We start from the raw sequence: 19,792 nt of genomic DNA, 5'->3' as shown, positions 1-19,792 counted from the left end.
TGTGTAATTTCAGTCATAACTAATATTTTTTCAATCATAACTAATATTTTTTATAACAATTACACTCTTTATGTGTTCATTTTTTGTAATATAGGTTCTTAAATTTTATTAAAAACACTTGTTTATGTTATAATTCACTAAAACATATTTTAACTTATAATATACAATGTAGTGTTTGAATCGATTCAATCGTATTTTACTACCGGTTTTTGTTGTCAAATGTCGCATCACTGTTAACCATTCCATACGCTTGGGAAATGCGACAAAATGTCTTTATTTCCGGCGGCGGCAACACGGTGCGGGCGCGATGGTCTGCGTCGGCTTATGAGAAGAACTACATTTGTTTTTGTTTTTAGATAGTGCTTAGTTAATTTTTTAAAATAATTGAGTATAACATTTTCACATTTACCATCTGAAATGGGTAAACCTGGTAAGTTTAATTGATAATTTTTATGTGCGCATGTCAACCGCGTGGTCTTATTTTGCTTAACCTTTTTTAAAACTATCATGAAATCTTTATAAAACGTGCATTTATTGTTTTTTAGTAATTTACTACATTCTTTTACCTTGCGTATATTTTCGAACAGTTTAAATATATATTATTGTACCAATTTCGGAATGAATTAGGTTATGATTGAAATCATAACTTTCAATGCGCTTTACGTAATAAATTTCAAAGCGTTTTAACACTAATTAATAAATAATACTTAAAATTATTGTTTAGATACGTTTTTAGGTTATATTTATTTCACGTGGATATTACCACGTGTGTCCAATACTTCGATCTCATAGTGTGGTCTTCATTTGTTCTTCCTTTAGTTTAAATTGTATTTCTTTCAAGATACATGATAAAAGAGGGTTACGGTAGTTTTAGTATTTCTGACCCCATTGATTTTCTTAGCCTTTTATACAATCCCATAGCTATTCCAACCAAGCGTTCTAGTATGTTACATCTATGCATATTAAAACACGTGAATCAAATTTAAAGGTACATAAAATTACCACCCCTAAGAAAATATAAGACGTAATAATAACTTAGTAGCCTCCCACTTGCTTAGGGCGTAAGATATATTGTACATGGTTTATTTCATGATTTCACGATATTCTGTATTTATTATAAAATTAAAGCCGTACTACTCATATGGTAATTTAATATAAAAATACAACATTTATAAATGTCTCATACAAAGACATATCATTTCGAAAATACTAGGAATTATTTCATAGAAGATTTTTTCGCCTTGTTTTGTATTTTATTATTATGGTTAAATCTGTCTGATATTATGTTTTATGTCAAATGTAAGTTAGATTCATGTAAATATATTTAACTGGAAATCTTCATTAGTAACGGCAATTAAACTTTTTTTTTGCATACAACACTGTTTTTAAATGACAATTTAATTAGCTATTAAATATACCAACCTAACTACGTTATAATAATCAAAATGTCGAAATCCAGAAACTACTTGGTACATATTTGTTTAAAAATAACCATATATAAATATTATCTTTTTTATTTGCAGAATTTAACAGTCCACGTGGTGGAGGTGGTCGTGGTGGCTTTAGAGGCGGTCGTGGAGGAGGTGGAGGTCGCGGAGGTTTCGGCGGCGGTGGTCGTGGTGGCGTCGGAGGAGGAAGGTTTGAAAAGCGTGGCGGAGGCGGAGGACGTGGTTTTGGAGGCCGCGGTGGAGGAGGTAAGTCATATTTAATATCTAAATTAACTTCTTAATATTAGGTAGTGGTTTAGATTTTAGACATTTTTTTAAAGTGGTATTTGAACTAGTAGAAGTAATATTTAACTAGGCAGTAGCGGACTGGTTAAGTCAAAGTTCTAAACTGGTATTATTGACGTGTAGCGACCTTCATTAGGCAAATGACACTAGTCACTCCATGAAAAGTTTGCGATTTAAAAGGTAATTTCTCAATCCGATGAAATTGTAGTATGTAGCGGCACAAGCCTAAGTTCCCCAAGGAGCCCTTGACTTTGCTACATTAAAACAGGCTGGACTTCACATAGCCTGAGCTGTCATCTTAAAATTGTGGAATTTAAATGCCTCTTGTACTGAAAGTATGGGAAGTATTTTTGAAAAACTGATTTGATCTTAATCTGGTTTTGTAAAACCTCTTGAACACACTCAAAATGTAACTAAATATTGATGCCTAGATTACTTATAATCCTTGAGAAGGTACCTACCTAAGGCTTAGTAAATCACTTCTCAAGGATTGTTAATCAATATGCACAATTGTTTTAATACCGCCACATACATTGTTTTAGCAGTTCTTAACTACCACTAAGTGTTTAAATTTGTTCTGTTAATTAATTATAATATAATTGTTAACTAAAATATTTAATCAGTTTTAAGTGAACTTAGCTAATGTTGATATTACTAGGCTGTATTTCTAAACAAACATGATGATTGTGGTCCCTCTAATCTGGACCTATCCATGAAGACCAGATCCACATACCCACTTCTGATCATCCAATAATTAAGTAATGAGTAAGTTTATAAAAAAGTGTATTAAATGAAGATGATTTTGGTGCAGGTCGTGGCCGCGGGGGTCCTCCCAAGAGAGGAGGATTTAAAGGAGGAAAACAAGTTATAATTGAACCACACAGGTATTTATACATTTTTATAAGTTCATTTTTGACTAATCTGGTAAAAATTTTAATTAAATCCAAACCAAATTCACAAAGGTAGAGGGATAAAATTAGGAGGTAGTATCTTGTATATATGTTGCGTTCAAGAATTAATAACATCTCGTAAAACCACTCATTGCAATAATTAATTACATGGTAATAATAAAGTCAACTCTTAAACTAGTGTGAGGTAGTATTTGCACAGTGACGGCAATGATTTAAAATCAGTTTCAATTACAAGGAAGTGTAACTATTGTCACATAGATTGTCTTGGTTACATATTTGAGCAATTCCTAGTCATTTTGTAAGATTTCGAGCTATTTTAAATTTTTTGTTTTATGTGTTGTATCTACTGCACAAAAATAGACACGACTGTATTGTTGAAACATTTTTGTCTAAGGAAAACACTGTGTCCGTTACAAGTAATAATGAAATATATTCTGCTTCTGTCATACAAATTAGCAACAGGAATATAATGTGGTGCAAATAGTTACTTCCGGAATTTATATCAATTTAACATTCTGATTCAAAGATAATGCTATATAGATATAAGCTCTTTTTTATTTCGGAAATAATTGAGCCTTTTGGTTTGACCATGATGATCAATGTTAAATACTGCCCATAATAAGATTATTGTGTGTAGAAATTATGGACTCAACTGGAAATATTCCTATCTAGTTAATTAATAAAACATTCACAGTAGATTCTTCTTAAAATGATGCATTTAACATATAACTTTCGTTCTTCTGAAAGCGAATGCTTGAAGCAAATTATGTTACTGATATTCCAATATTTAACACGAAACATATACAATCTTAACAATTAAGTAATAAAACCAAATTGTTCCTAGACATCCAGGAGTATTCATAGCTAGAGGCAAAGAAGACGCTCTAGTCACAAAGAACTTGGTGCCTGGTTCTGAAGTTTACGGAGAGAAGAGGATATCTGTTGAGGTTTGTGCATTTGTTACATTATAAATAGGATATACATTATACAGTAGTATAAATATACAGGGGTACCGTAAATAAAAATCAAGCTGAAGTAATGCAGATAGAGTATCCAATCATGGATTTTTTAAATTAATTTTTTGTTCAAAACTTCACCTAGCCTATCAGACAATATTGATATTGGAGATTAAGTTAAAGCATCTGATTTAATTTATTTAATTGCTGTCAAGAACTAAAGTAATATAGACATACAAGAATGAATAAAACCAAATATCATAAGATTTCTGTTTGATGTTGATTTATGGGGAACCCTGTTTTTATGCAATTTGCTATATTATTGACACCAATAAACAAGCTTTATGTGATGATTGTGGTCCCTCTAATCTTGACCTATTCGTGAAGACTATATCCACATACCCACTTCTGATGATATGTACATGATGTAATATATATTGAAAAGTAAGTAAACAAATCTAAATTTTAAAAAATTGTTTGTAGACTGATGGAGAGAAGATTGAATACAGAGTATGGAATCCGTTCAGATCAAAGTTGGCAGCTGCTATAATGGGAGGTGTGGATGCTATACACATGCCCCCAGGATCCAGGGTGTTGTATCTTGGAGCAGCTAGTGGCACAACAGTCAGTCATGTCTCAGATGTTGTTGGACCAGTAAGTATACATATTTAAGATAGAAGTAATGAACAGAGTTGAAGTTATTAAGAAATTTTATTACAAGTTACAAATGATGTTATAGAGCAGTAGTGGCCAATCTCCTTGATAGTTTGAGGAACACACAAATGAATAACTTTTTTTACAAAAAATATATTTATTAAAATTTTATGACAAAGGTACAAAATATGTGTACTGAAGTTAGAGATATAAGGGCACACATATATGACAGCACTCCTAATAATACTTAAGATGCTTGTCTATGATTGGTTTTGGATTATATGGTGGAATAATAATAATGATTATTCACACTAATATTTGGCCTCAATTTCCCAGGAGCTGACATAGGTAATATTAAAATAATTCAACAATCAGAACCAAAAATAATCTGTTAGTGTGTGTGTGTGCTAGCATTATTTTCAGTAGATTTTTAATAGCATTTTATTTTGTTGCATCTTGTACTCATACACACATAAATAAATTGAACAGCCTTCCCAATAATGTATCCTTAATTGCTTTATACATAAACTTATAGAATTTATAACATTTACTATTACTTTTGTTTCATTCTACATGTCTGGTGCCTATTAGTAAAGGCTTCCCCCTTTTTCCTCCACTTTTTGTTCATTGTTATTCTAGTCCAAGTTCTTGCAGTGATCACCATTATTTCGTCTTCCCAATGCTTGAACTATCACCTCTTTTCCTTTTATCGCCTCTTGGGATTTTACTCCAGGCCCTCTCTATTTTCACTTAGGTATTGTTTGTTTGTGATATCCATTAACCATTTCTCCCACAGAATGTCATTTCTCACTTTATGAATTCTTCTCTTTCTGAGAATACTTCATTTCATTGCTTTTAGACTTTCTTCTTGCTTTCCAATATGATATATACATTAAAGTAACATATTTCAAAGTGATCACACACCTGTATAGAGTTAGGAAATCAATGTAATAAATTTTGCTAACAAATGCGTTATAAATGTTCACTTTCAGGGTTTTTAGATTTTATCAACACATTATCTTAATGTGCTAGTATGTGTCAACTCTAAAAAGAAGTTTTAATTGCAGGAAGGTCTAGTGTATGCTGTGGAGTTCTCCCACAGATCTGGTCGTGACCTGATCAATGTTGCCAAGAAAAGAACCAATATCATTCCTATTATAGAAGATGCCAGGCACCCATTGAAATACAGGTGAGATATTTATATACAAAAGAGTATAGAAGAAAGACTTTGCTGTCTAAAAATATTCAAATAACTGTATCTAAATATACCATTCACAGTTATTTAACAGGGTAAACTTATGACCCGATTTTGCAATTAAAAATAAGATTGAATGAATACTTGATGAAATATACATTAAAATACCTATGTAGATAATGATTAAAAAAATAAGTTTAATGCACAAAGTGGAAACAGAAAATTGTGTATGATAGTTGAACCTTTTTACTTTGTACTTTTAATGTCAAAATGCTTTTTATAACTACATTGAAGCTAAATGCTTATCTTGTTAACCTTTGGTATGGGAATCCATGTTTTAAGTAAATAAGATAACCAAAATGAAATCAAAAACTCGTCATTCAAACATTTGTTATTTAGTAGGTGTTTAAGTGATGATATACATTGACTAAATATTTCATGTTGATAATTTTGAACTCTCTCTCTGATGGCCTTCATACAACATTCCCCACAATAGAATTGTATGTGGTTAACTAATGTCTTCTGGTAACACAGGATGCTGGTGGGCACTGTGGACACAATCTTCGCGGATGTGGCACAACCTGACCAAGCTAGGATCGTCAGCCTCAATGCACAGCACTTCCTCAAGAATGGGGGACACTTTGTTATATCTATTAAGGTAAGGCATTCACAATACTCAATACAATCAATATTCTGAGCCTGGGCATACTATATATAAAAATATATATTAATGTCTTCTTGAATATGTAAAGTAAATTCTCTCTAGATACTTTATTCATGCATCAAAATACAGTCTGTATTATTAGATTTTTGAGTTAAGTACACAAGGCTAAAGTTTTTTTTTTACATTGAACCATATATTTTATTATGTTAAGCACACAATAACACAACATATATTAGTTTGTAGATAACAGTGCAAAGATAGGTTTTTGATGTAGATGTTGTTTATTATTGTCAACTAATATTCAGATTTGTACCAAATATCTCAAATCTATATCCACTCATATTGATCAAAATAATCCTATGATGACGAAAACAGTCTAAATATTTCATGATGAAAGAATTGAACTCTCTCACTGAGGATTTTCATTCTTTGGGGATAAAGGTCCCTTAAGCTTCCTATATGGCTAATCCGCATGCCATGTCCACAGGCCTCGTGTATAGACTCCACAGCGCAGCCTGAAGCGGTGTTTGCTGCTGAAGTCAAAAAGCTGCAAGCAGACAAACTGAAGCCCCAGGAACAGCTCACACTTGAGCCCTATGAGAGAGACCATGCTGTAGTTGTTGGTGTCTTCAGGCCACCGCCCAAGAAGTCCTCTTAGCGAGGATGCAAGTGACAGTGCTTGAATTTTTAATTGTTTAGCTCAGTGTGGACCATACAAAGTTGACATAAGACCTGGATATATAAAATAAAAAGCAATTGTGACCTAAAAGGAAGAAAACAGTAAAAATTGTATTTTAATGCAAACAAATTGTTAATAACTTTGACTTTGGGGAATGAAAATAGTAATGACTGTTTTTGTTCTAATGTAACAACCTTATTAATGAGAAAGACAGCAGTTTCGGGTATTTAAATTGACTGAAGACATTTACTAATACAATTTAATTATATTTTTCTTGTAGTGAAATAGTAAGGAAAAATAATAATATAATAAGAATTGGCAAGGTGTTATATATAACAATCAGATGCCAAAAATGACATAATTGATTTACTATTTATTTCCCCCGAGACAAAGATTACACAAGGAGTTTAGACTTACCTAAGTTGTGTCTGTACTCCTCAACTTTGGCATTTACATAATTGTTTATTTTACTGAGATTTAATTTAGCGAAGACAAGTTTAACTGTAAGATTATTTCCAAAACTTGTCTAATTAAATTAAACTTAATGTTAACACTTTAGACCAATCCAGTGCAACATCTTATGTAATGGAAATAATGTAGCATAGGACCTCCATCTATATAAGGATTGATGACCTTAGGGTTATTATAAGATTCTATGGAAGTTCTAGCTTAGTAACTTTAAAGAGCTAACACTTGGATCATTTAGTCTCAAGCTGTGAATGCCAATGGGCAAATATTATTATTAAAAGCAAAGCCTTAAGTTGTCTATCTTTAATGTAATAGTTTTTCAATCTACTGATTGACAATCTATTGATATATATGTATCAACATGAATGATTCAAACACTATGTTCCCACATTTGCCATGTACGGGTCAAGAGCTGTCTGATTTAGCATAAGTTAGGTTTAAGTGAGTTCATAAGAAGCGTATGTTAAGTGAAAGACGAAATATATGGTGCGAATGATTTACAATGACTTATTTACAACCCTTTTCCTTCTCAAGTTTTTAGCTGAATCTCTAATGATCAATAGTGAAGAAATATATTTTATGCATGTCAGGATATATTTTATTTTTTGTCACGTAAGGCTAAGTTTTCTTACCGTCTTAAGAAATAATCTTCCCGCGTTCCACGTGACTGCATAATACAAATAACATATGTGGCCCACTAGTACAACTGGTACAGGAATTGCCTACATTTTACGCCAGTAACTCGCATGTGTGATAACAGGCACTTGCTGGCAGATTGATTAGTAGCTTCATGTAAATGGGTATTAATGAAAGTAGTAAACTCGAATTGAGACATTATAAATTGATTATACCTAATATTATATGCAAGAACTATGAAAAAAAAATTAAGTTACATTTAATGTATAACTATATGGATAGTTTTTCAAACATGGCGGTTTGTGAATTTATTCAATTAAATCATTTTTGATAAGAATATTCGGTCGGTCCTCTGACTATAAAATCCAAATAAAACAATCTTGCTAAATCAATGTACTATCCAAGTCGCAGTTAAACAGACACACAAACGTCTTTGCATGAAGTATAACGAATTGATGTCATAATAATTACAATTAAACAGGTTAAAAATCGGATATTTATTTTTAGATTCAGTTATTTAAACATATTTACAATTAGTACTTATGAAGTAATTACAATATTTACTTTCTGAATCTTATACATACAATTCCTTTACTTAAAACATACTTTAAGAGGTTTTGTTAATTATTCTTGTACAAAATGTATTTATTGGACTGACAACCAAGAATTACCACGTACTTCAAAATTTATTTAAAAAATATCCAATTTTTCCGGATTCACCATATGTTTAACAGAAAATCGTAATTACCAAGCATTCCAACTGTTAAGTTTCGAGTTTCAGTTCAATTATTGTAAACTTAAAACGAATGAAAGATAAAATTGTATCTCACATATTTGGTCGTTGAAAAAGAAGTGTTAATATTGGGAATATGACCAGTTTATTATAAGATATATCGCGTTTGAATCAACACAGCTTTCAATGTCATGATAGAAAAGTTCAATTCTTTTCAAGTTTCCATCAAACTGGGCTATTTTGGCACACTTCTCTCTATAATACATAAATGTTCATTGTTTCTATGAAAAACAAAATAAACGGATATGTATATCAATGTTTAATTGTAATATAATATATTTATAGAAGATTTGTTTTAGACTTACATTAATAGCTGTTAATGTATGGTGCTTTATACAAAAATCAATGGTTTCAGAAATCATAATTAACGTAATGATATTAGTAAAAGCATTTTCAAAATTTAAATTATTATATATCAAAATTAATTATTATTTACTATATGTTTTAGGCTTTTTTCTGTCAAATAATACATTCATCCCTTTATAGCTTATACATTTACAACCAAAGCACTGGTTAAGTGTGTTAAAAATTAAGTTCTCATACATTGTCTGGAGCTGTTGTATAATACAAGACTAGTATGTAATATGATACTCTTTATACAAATTTATATTCAGTTTTCCTTATTAGCTTTTTATGTTAAAGCCTCTTATTAAAAAATGTCGACGGTTTTATAGGAAGGCTCGGCTTGATTCCTTACAATAAATATTTCACCAGATTAACATCTAACTGCATGAGTATAATGTATACTTTGGTCTTTTGTATTTATAAAGGTAAAAAATGTCTTCTACTCTCCTTTATCATTATTTATTTAACATAATAACGAAAAACCGTTAAGTATTCTGTTGAAACTTTGACAACAGCCGCCTATAGATATTCTAGTGTTTTTCTAGTTTCTCTTCCTGGAACCCCCAAACAGCTATAGCTTGGGCAGCTGCATTCTTATATCGCTACGACAGACGCTTCATTGAGTAAAGTCTAGTCAAGGGAACCCCCGAGGGGAACGTGGCTTACGCTGTAAATCTTAATTAGCGCTCAAGAGCATCAGAGGAACCACCTCGACTTGCTCGGTAAGTTGCTATTATCAGAATAAAACCATTTCAACCGAGCAGTATGATCATATTGAACTGCCCATATGATCTACTACTAACTCCATCTATTGACACCAAATTAAGTAACGTTCCGATATAAATACAAGATTACATTTATCCTTCTTTAAGTTAAAAATTCGTAGGTAACAAAAGAAAGATTCATTACTTTAATATATATAAATCTTTATAATTAAAAACGAAATGGCCAACATGTTAAGCTCAAAATTCAATAATGACTCGACCAATACGTTATAGATAAAAAAATTGAAATATCGCGGATAAAATAGCAAGAAAAAAACAATTTTCTTGTTCCAGTAAATCACAGAAAAAAATTAAAACATTTAAGGGACCTATAACCTGTTACAGTTATCGCGTCACAGCGGCAGGACCATTTCTTGTAGCAATCAGAAATAAATTAAAATTCGGAGGATAGTCTCCATTTTCGTAGTGGTTTATCTTACTATCATTTCATTATCACCTACAGATTACCCCACTCCAGCGCCTTTCAAACAACTTTAATATCAATTAGAACGTCCACAGCTGGACAAAGAAAGGTTCCTGTAGATTTCCATTAAGACTGTTTGAAAGCGGCATCTAGCGTCTTCCTATGAAATTAAGGTCTTTCTCGTGGATGTCTTACATCAAGACTCCAGCGACCATCTTTTCTACTATGTGGTCTACCCACTGCCACTTCAACCACGGGCGCGTTCACGCCAATCAATAATATTTGTAATTAAATAAAACTACGCGTAAAAATTGAAGTTATGTATTGCGTGGTGTCAGTCGGAGTCCCCGCTTTCAGAGGCGCCGCCCCCCGAATCCGCACCGTCCCACGAGTGCGCGCTCTCGTCAGACTCATACTGTTCTGCTTCCATCTCTTCCTCTGATGACGTGTCTACGAAAAGAGAAAATATAAAATAAATTAAAATACATCTCTTTTTTAAACCACCTATATCACATGCATATATATACATGGCTTGTATAAGATCATATACATACAAGCATTGATACTAATAAAAACTACCCTGAATTAAAATTATCTGTAGGTTTACTGATTTTTACCGAGCAGTGTTTTTTCTAAACTTTTCCAAAGTAACTGAGTTCAAACAGTCTGTCGGCTTAAACTGCCTCTGGGAGACCTTTCTACTTAATGTCAAACACCAAATAGGCAATTATTGCGAAGAAAGACATAGTGCTTCGAAATATACCCCCTGTTGCAATTAGGGAAGCAGCAAAACATTCAATTTTTCAAAAAAAGGTTTGTGGCCTATCGGCAGAAGATTCAAATCAACGCTCAACTTGTACATTATATATTATATGTATATGTGATATATGTGTGTGTATATATATACATATATAATTATATTGCAACCTCCTGTTTAATTATGTGTTTATTAGTAATCATTTCAGCCCATAGACGCCCACCATAAGGCATAGGCCTCCACATAACATATGTATGGAGAGATATACTATAAGAGCCACGCTTGACATGCAGGTTGGTGATCCCAGTGTTATATATGGTACATAGAGGACGACGAACTTGTCTATGAGCAGAGGAAATCCTGTATAATTAATGCACAAAGTGTGAATTATACAACATTGTATCCTGGGAATCGAACCCGCAACATACAATCGCTAGTCTCAATCCTCTACCCCTGTGGTAACACTGCTCAATCCTTTAGTATTTATAGAACCGAAATGAAACCTGAAGTTTCAAAAGGTGTGTGTTACTGTGAAGGAGTCCTCACCGTCATACTGCAGGACGGGTTCCGCCTCCAGATGTGTGTCGGGGCCGCGCTGTGCACACGCCAGCTCCAGTCGTCCCTTTAAATTTAACAGCTGGCACAGGTGGGAGCGTCTGCAATCAAGTTTTTCAAAATTTACACTAAATACTACATTCACAAAATATTTTGTTGTTGAAAATCTATGGGAGTAGCCCATGTCCAACGGTGGACAACTTATGATTGAAATTATTAACCAACAAATTTTACATTTTTATACATTATGCACAGTTACTATCTTATGGTAATTGTTTGTATATAACAGGGGTGGCCAAGCTTCTTGATAGTCGGGGCCATTTTTTTATTATTTATATTCCAAACAAAGAATTAATAACAGAAATCAATTTACTTAGAACATACTAATAAAAGTAAAAAACACGTAAAATTCAACACGCATTTGTTTGTGGAATAAAATGATTCACACATATCCTTTTGTTCTGGATATTAAAATAGTATCGAGAACCACAAAAAATCCTTCAAAGAGCCGTATGTGGCTCACGAGCCGCAGGTTGGTCACTCCTGGTATAGTACGTACGTTCCCAAAGTGGTCTAGGTGGACTCCCAGTGATACACGGGCGACTCGACGGGGCCTATGCCAAAAACAATGATCAACAAAAATGTATTTGCTTTCGACGGCGAAGAACTTAAAAAGTGCCTTGATTCCACCTATCAATATAAATGGGTAATATTTAAAACTAAGCAATATGTACTTGTAACGACTTGCATATTCTATATTAGATTTAATCTTCACATTTTTTGTCGAGGTTTGGGAAGGTAGAAATGTATCATCTCGGGTCCACTGGCCAGCTTAATTTTGAAAGTAATCCATGAGGGAAAAGTCAACGAATCTCTGGTATAGAAAATACCAGATCTTGATTTTTTTAAATTAAAAAATTGTGTGTAATTTGTACATACCTGTGTGTGAGTATGGCTAGCAGCTGTGTAAGTCGCGCAGGTGGTGCTGCGAGCAGCAGCGCAGCGTGTGTTCGCAGCGTTGCGCCCAGCCACGTGCAAACTGCTGCACACCTGGAACAGGGCATTTGTTAATTGTAAATATTTCTTATTATCTATTTACGAACACATTGGAATTACACAAGAGAAGGATACAACAAGAAGTTTAGCCAGTAACATTCTGTTGTCATAAGTATGGTCTTTGATTGAAAGAATATTATGAAAAAATTAATCTAATTTCAAATATGTTATACACCTGACATCAATTTACCACAAGTTGTAGCATCACTGTAAACGACCAACTGACTTCCAGTAAAGTTTGTTTGCTATTGTAACGAACTGAAAGGACGCACATTAAATAGGCGTATCTTCAGTAACGTAAAGATCGCACCTACATTACGCGAGCGTTTATTGCCTGCGCCGGCGCATCGGTCAACTTCGGCTATCTCCGCGCCCGTCGCCGATCGCCATTGGCATTAGCTATGCTCGGGCGCTGGACGCACGCTTCTTGCTACCGCGATTTTTGCCAACTCATTTGCAATGTAATAAGGCTTGCATTATATTCTTTGGCTTTGCCGTAAAAAAGTATTTCTGTTATAATTATAATTTCCTCTTTGGCTCGATTCATAAAACACTTCTGTTGTGTAATTCACTTATTTAAGCAAAATGCGTGCATACATTTTAAGCTCATTTAAGCAATTATCACTATAAAGTGATCATTTTAAAATATCTTTGCACTTTTTTTATTTGGCATGCAACAGGTTCAGTACTTTTAGCAATAAAAGTCTGCATATATAATAAACAATTTTTAAAAATGCTATTTCTTACTATATCATCATTATGTTATTTATTATTTCTAAACCCATTGACAGTTGATTAGCATTACTATACATTAATTGACAGCAAATAAGCCATATTTTTATTCATCACTTGAAAGCTTATAGATGTACTAACATTATACACTCATATACATAATCTATGGTTATTGAGAGGTTTAACACTAACTGGCTAGTTTTCCTGGTGGCCATATCGGCGAGCTGATCCAAGAGTAGAGGCACGTAGTCCGCCGGCAAACCGGACACCGTGCGAGCGGCCACGGTTGCATCATCATTCTGCAGCACCGTCAGTATTATGCTGAGAAAATAAATAACCTTACATCAGTATTAAATAACTAAGAAAACTAAATATACACATTAACAGTTCATGTAAAAAGTTAAAATTCTGCTTTTCAACTGATAGATGCCCACTGCAAAGCATAGGCTTCCATCTGAGATCTCCAAGATAAACGGTCAGAGACTTGTGACCTGTGACCTATGTCATCGGTGCACATGATGGGGGCCTGCCCATGTCGCCACTCGATAACCTTTCGGCAACAACGACCTTCAATTGCACGAATAATATACTTCGCCCAATGCCATTTCTAACAAACTATTACATAATTAGTTTATGTAATGTATTTAATATATTTATATAAAGATTGTTAAGGACTTTTCTCAGATCAAGGTGGGTTTGCTGGGTTTCTATCAGATTGGACACTGGCATTGTCCTGATACCATACCCAGGTTATTACTTAAAACTATTAAGAATGAAAAATTATATAAGTTTATATTTAGATATGGTTTCATCAATAACCAAAAACTCACAGTGAACACTAAATTTGTTTGTAAATAGATCTTTTTTTATTTATTAAATCTTTGTAAATTTGTGCCTTTGTGTTTACAATATTTGCGCATTTTTTTGCTCACTCCCTACTTGTCAGTGTTTACTAAGCATAGTTACTTTAGTTTCTTCTTAAAATATTTACTAACTTAAATCGTAAAATAATTTTTCTGCTTTTAAAATTTGTTTCATTTGTTTCTAATTATTTTGTGGTATCTTGTTTGATTGTAGATTTTTCACAACACCCTAATATTGTCCAGTTTTTATCATTATGTTTCGTGCGATTACCTTGGTTGGTTGTATGTCAGTATCTGTGTGACCGATTTTGTCAAATGGGTGTATCCTGCAATACATAACATTTAACAATATTTACCCTTTATCCTTTGAATGTAGACCCTGCATCAACAATTTGGTGTAGTTCTGATTGACCGCAGACCTGCCTCTACTCTTCACATCAAGAGCCAAGTTTGCTAACCTTGCTTCCATAGACACTTCCACCTTAAAAAAATATTGTTTTAAAATTAAGCACATGTGGAACTCTATTATTTAAAAGACGGATTTGGGAGCCGCTGGGGGCCCTGTTCATGGCTGCTCTCGACTGCCAGTCCGACTTGGTTTTGCATACCATGAACATTACCAAAAGTTTAAATGCATCACAGTGTTGATTGTGTATATTGTTAAAGACCTTTCATAATATACACTAAATATATTAGATTATCATCTGTGTAATTTGATTAGTTATAATCTAACATTAGGGCTCAATTTATTTATTCAATTGGACAATGTCCTTTTTAAAACATTTGTCAATATCATCTATATCTACTTTTTCAAGTGTTTTTGTGAAGGCCATTTACTAGAATACAGATGACGATAAACTTAAAATTATTTAACCAAAAAAACATATGCAAAACACTTTTCATATATAGAATGTTTGGTTACAGAATGTTCCACAAATCAACGTCATACTGAACATGCAGTAGTGGTTAATTGGAGAAAGTAAATAAAAGTTGTTTAATTTTTTTAACATTGTTGATTTAAGTTGGAAGCAGTAGTAATTATAACTTTAAGTTCATGCTATGACAACATTTAAGGGATTACTAAATCAGACTGTTGTAATAACTTTTCATGTCTTTTACATGATGGTTACATCATTATAGACTGATTCTTATGAATCTCTTAATAGTGGGGTATTTTGATTTTATTTTTATTTTTGCAGTATGAACAACAAAGAAATTGGTTGAGTACAGAGGAATATAAAAAAAAAACCTGCTTTTATTGGTGGACATTTAGAAACAGATACAACAGGGATTTAGTATATCTACTATATACAAAAGCTGTACCAACTTTTCTCACTGCTTGATATTTTCTAATATGCATATTGTCTTTTTTTACATGCCAGTAAAATTTTGGCTCCATTACAAACTGACTTAATTAACTTGCATAGACAAACATGTTAATCACCATCACCATCCCGTCAGTTGATAGACTCCCAACAATAGGCATAGGCCTCCCTGAAAGATCGCCATGATGTCTGGTCACATACTACCTGTGTCAAGCACTTTAAGCTATGATGTGTAACTAGTGGGTGCATACCTATGCCACGTGAATTAGCTCGTGATCGTCACTCGGAAACCTTTTGGCCCCAATGGCAATGATTTGGCAAATCAATTTGGTTGAATGATCTGTCTCGCCAAGTGCCAATTCAGATAAGCATTACTACAAGCTATGTAGGTATTTTTCGGTTCTCCTTATTTATGATTGCAGCATATTAATAAAAAAATAATACTAACTTGTCCACCCGGCGTCGTTCTTTTTCTAGTGACTCCTCCCATAGGTTCAACATATGTGACTTCATCATTTTTTTGATCTGACCGCACCTTGTTGACTTCATTTGTCTGTTTCACCTTTTTCTTGCTTTCTTTCTTGTCACCTCGTATTAAGACTTGTGTCTTTGTGTTCATGTCCGGGGTCTAGAAGAGAATCACATTATCTTTTTGCTGTGATGGAAACATTGATTAGGTTATTAATAAATATATAAAGAAACAACACTCACAACTCTCTCAAACATCAAAGCAGTACTGTTCATGTATCCCAGCAGCATGTCTCCAGTGGTGGTGAGCTTGCAACACTGGAGTGGCAGCGGCGTCGCATCAGCTGTGGTCACCTGCACTGTCACTGATGGCTTGATAGGTTTTGTCGATGACCTGAAATATTTTTTCTTTCAGAAATACCCCACCATATAGAACCTCCTAAAGAACATAGACTGTTGGAAACAGACTTCTCTTATAGATTTTCAATGAGACTTTTTGGAATCATTCAGCATCCAGTATCCTCTGACAAACCTAAAAGAGTTGTCGACCTTGTAGGCAGAAAATCAATAAGTTGGTAAAAGATTGGAAATCTATGTGCTATTATAAAAAATAAATAATTACCCATTTAACAAGTGGCTATAAAAATGTACAACTCCACTCCTAGTAGCTGCAGATAGCTGTATCTTAGAACCACTTTCATCCTTCTCCACATTGACGTCAATGATCCTCGGTGCATCTTCTAGAACAAAGTTGTACGTAGGTGTTGGAACCAGCGGTGCACTGCCGATCGACTTCTTCCTTTGCCTCTTATTAGGTGTGGGTTGATCACCATTCATTAGTGGTGCTTCTTCTGTGACTGTTACATCCCAGAATGACAGCAGACGTTCATTTCTGGAAGAAATTGATAAGGAAATTAATCTATTATTACCATATACTGTAGATAGATTGCTTTTGGTGAATTCTTTAAATGAGTAACATAAAGTGCCTAAAATTAGGGGGCTAGTTTAATGAATAATCTCACTAACAAAGCTTTACACCTACTTCCAACCAACCTGTATAAAGTGATCACTCTAAAACATGTTTCATTAATTTTTTTATTGGAATGTACGCAATAATGAACCTCTTTAATTCAAAATATAATAATCAAATTTTGAAAATGTGTTTTCTTATTTTCATTTCATTATCTATTAATTCTAAATTCATTTACTATAGGATATACACTTAGCTACGAATATATATACATTCACCCCTATAAACTTTTTACATTCATAAAACATCCCCTGTATATAGGATTACAGTAACAAGTATCACTAACTGTGAGCCTTCTATTAGCCAACATGTGTTGCCTGATGATGCCAGCACCAGCAAGGCGCGGGGAGCTGCATTGTGTCCCAAGTTCTTCACCAATGATGCATGTCCTTCTTGGAAACGCCAAATTCGCAGTTGCCATGATGCTGCTATTATATATTTTGAAGATGATTTCTAGAAAAACATTTTTAGATCAATATAAATTAGTGCTTTGTTGTGATTATAAATACAATAACATTTTGTTGTCAGGATTGATATGAGATAGAATCAGTGACGAGGTGAAATGTAGACCAAGCAGAGTAACAGACAAAGCTCAACAGAATGGTAATGTGTCAGCCGGCAGGTCAAATAGCAAGCTGAACAAATTGCTACTATGACCTTAAGGTTCAAGTTTGAAGACCATCAACCAGCAAGCGCAGTGTTAGATATCCATTCAATAGGTTTACTGACAACCTAAGGTATGTCATTGGAAAATACTGGATGCAGATTAATTCCTCCTTTTGGAAATAAGAGGAGGCCTAAGTCCAGTAGTGGACATTATACAGCTGAAATGATAATGATTGTTGTCATGAATATGCAGTGTATGCTGTTAAGGACATTTCATGTTTTTGATGATTCTAAACATAAAATGTCTTCAAGATATATGGTGAAATATAGTATACTAATCCATTAGAAATTTAAAAAATATTATTCACAGGAATTCCAATGGCAGATAAACCAAGCAGAAGCTTATTTATATATACATATATATATATATATATATATATATATCTCATTGGCAAGCACATTATCAGTTAGGAGGTGGTAAGGGATTATATGACTGCAGGTGGTACTCTTAATAAACAGTTATCTAGTAGTTTTTTTTAAGCTGAGCATAGTTTTTTAGACTATCCTCCTTCTGTCATATATCTTATGCTTCTGGAATCAATTATAGTGTAAATGTGCAACCTTAAATGTCTTGGAAATGTTCCTGTTGTGGTAAACCCAGGTTTTTCCAGGAATTTTGGAGTAGCCAAATTCCTATAGGAACGTAGCAAGCAAACACAAAGTATTTTATTGTATTTTGAACTCGTTTTCAACATTTTACTGTTACAAAATAATTATAATTCATTGTCATCATGTCAACTAAATAGCGCCCACTGCAAAGTATAGGCCTCTCTTAAGGGTGGCCATGATGAAAAGTCTTATCCTTATCCTGCAACTTTTTGAGACTTGAATAAGGTGTCAGTCCACCTAAAGGGGGCTTACCCATACCATATTTACAGTCCCAAAGTTGCAAAAGTAGCAAGAAAAGCTCAGGGATATAATGATTTGAAGGTATATTCAAAGAAATTTCACTGCTTACCTCATTATGTGGAATTATTTTAATAGCGCTGACTCCACTTGTTTGTTTACTCTTATTATCAACATTTATATTGTACTTATGTCTAACAGATGCACTCTGTAGGTCCCATTCGTGCACGACATTGTCACTTGTACAACTGTAAAGGCCATATTTTCTGTGCCAGTCCAAACATTTCACTTTATTGTTGTGTATTTCACTAGATTTTTGATCTGTCAGAATTGTTTCCACTTTCCCTTGTACTATAGAGTATAATAAAATCTTTCCACTAGTTGTGCCTAATACTATTACTTGGGTCTCTTGTTCGCTGACTGATTTTCTTCTTACACCTTTTTGGGGGGAGACCTGGAAAGGTTAAGATTTTATGTAAATGTTTTTAGATATACCATGACACTACTACAACAATACGCTTACTATTTTAATAAAACAGCAAATAAGATTGATTATAAATAAGATAAATATATAAGAAAGTTTAAGGGCAAAATAAAACCACGTGTGGCGACTTACCGATCTCGTGATATTTATCCATTGCAAGCAAGACGGAGGGGAAGTTAAATGAAGGTCTGGAGTGTATTCTTGTTTGAGGACATTGGTTTCGGTATCCCACACTCTGAGCCTGCCATCGTGGGTTAAGGCAGCATAATATTTTCCGTCTCCGGAAAATGCTGCATCTGCCATCTTCCTAACCGCTGTTCACGTTATATTTATATTTTATCTGTGGTGATATCGTGATATTTGACAGCTACGTTCCGACATCAAAATGCTTTATTTAAAAAAAAGTTCTCGATGCAAATTTATAAGACTTACACACATAATTTTTTAAATATATTTGATACTTATGTACTGTATGTTTTTCAATGTTTTTAGTAATCTTCAAGGCAAAACTATTGAATAATAAAAACTGTTATATATATATTGAGCATTGGTTAATAGAACATTTGTCATAAAAAATAACATAGTCCTGATATTTAGATTTTTAATCTTATTTTGAATTGAAAAGAAATAAGGCAAGCTTTTAATATGCTACGCTCACTTTATTTCGTCGTGAAGAAATTAACTTTTTGTGGAGATAACGATATGTTGCGGCTGTACGTGTTTATTTTACGTTTCGATAATAAATTACTTCACGATTAATTATTTAACATTTTGTATTAAAACTAAAA

General features: G+C 33.4%; 2 protein-coding genes across 2 annotated transcripts; one reads left to right on the top strand and one right to left on the bottom strand.

Moving 5' to 3' along the window:
• Positions 1 to 267: 267 nt before the first annotated feature.
• On the top strand, positions 268 to 7,756 carry Fib (rRNA 2'-O-methyltransferase fibrillarin). Its single transcript, XM_068768396.1, has 8 exons — positions 268 to 430; positions 1,524 to 1,694; positions 2,545 to 2,617; positions 3,489 to 3,591; positions 4,084 to 4,254; positions 5,322 to 5,443; positions 5,984 to 6,107; positions 6,601 to 7,756. Exons 1-8 carry the CDS (start codon positions 418 to 420, stop codon positions 6,769 to 6,771), a joined length of 948 nt encoding a protein of 315 aa, XP_068624497.1. The 5' UTR covers positions 268 to 417; the 3' UTR covers positions 6,772 to 7,756.
• Positions 7,757 to 10,527: 2,771 nt separating this feature from the next.
• Positions 10,528 to 19,339, bottom strand: LOC137924929 (WD repeat-containing protein 43). Its single transcript, XM_068768340.1, has 11 exons — positions 19,137 to 19,339; positions 18,633 to 18,974; positions 17,295 to 17,461; positions 16,601 to 16,870; positions 16,222 to 16,372; positions 15,959 to 16,138; positions 14,542 to 14,666; positions 13,515 to 13,643; positions 12,474 to 12,584; positions 11,526 to 11,635; positions 10,528 to 10,672 (listed from the first exon to the last, which is right to left on the bottom strand). The coding sequence occupies exons 1-11, from the start codon at positions 19,305 to 19,307 to the stop codon at positions 10,557 to 10,559; spliced, it is 1,872 nt and encodes a 623-aa protein (XP_068624441.1). The 5' UTR covers positions 19,308 to 19,339; the 3' UTR covers positions 10,528 to 10,556.
• Between the last annotated feature and the right edge of the window lie 453 nt (positions 19,340 to 19,792).

Source organism: Battus philenor, unplaced genomic scaffold, assembly GCF_028537555.1.
Source record: "Battus philenor isolate CCGP_79_NKW_IND1 unplaced genomic scaffold, ilBatPhil1.0.hap1 SCAF_25, whole genome shotgun sequence".
Taxonomy (NCBI): domain Eukaryota; kingdom Metazoa; phylum Arthropoda; class Insecta; order Lepidoptera; family Papilionidae; genus Battus; species Battus philenor.
The sequence above is the reverse complement of the archived record's forward strand: the minus strand, read 5'-3'. Positions and strand labels throughout refer to the sequence as shown.

Bases quoted from the DNA above. Each gene is read 5' to 3' on its own strand.
- Fib (XM_068768396.1), top strand. The intron at 3,592-4,083 runs GTTTGTGCATTT...AATTGTTTGTAG, and splicing joins AGAAGAGGATATCTGTTGAG to ACTGATGGAGAGAAGATTGA. The intron at 4,255-5,321 runs GTAAGTATACAT...TTTTAATTGCAG, and splicing joins TCTCAGATGTTGTTGGACCA to GAAGGTCTAGTGTATGCTGT.
- LOC137924929 (XM_068768340.1), bottom strand. From the start codon at position 19,307: ATGGCAGATGCAGCATTTTCCGGAGACGGAAAATATTATGCTGCCTTA. The intron at 18,975-19,136 runs GTAAGTCGCCAC...TAACCTTTCCAG, and splicing joins GGATAAATATCACGAGATCG to GTCTCCCCCCAAAAAGGTGT. The intron at 10,673-11,525 runs GTGAGGACTCCT...CTCTTTTCGTAG, and splicing joins ACCCGTCCTGCAGTATGACG to ACACGTCATCAGAGGAAGAG.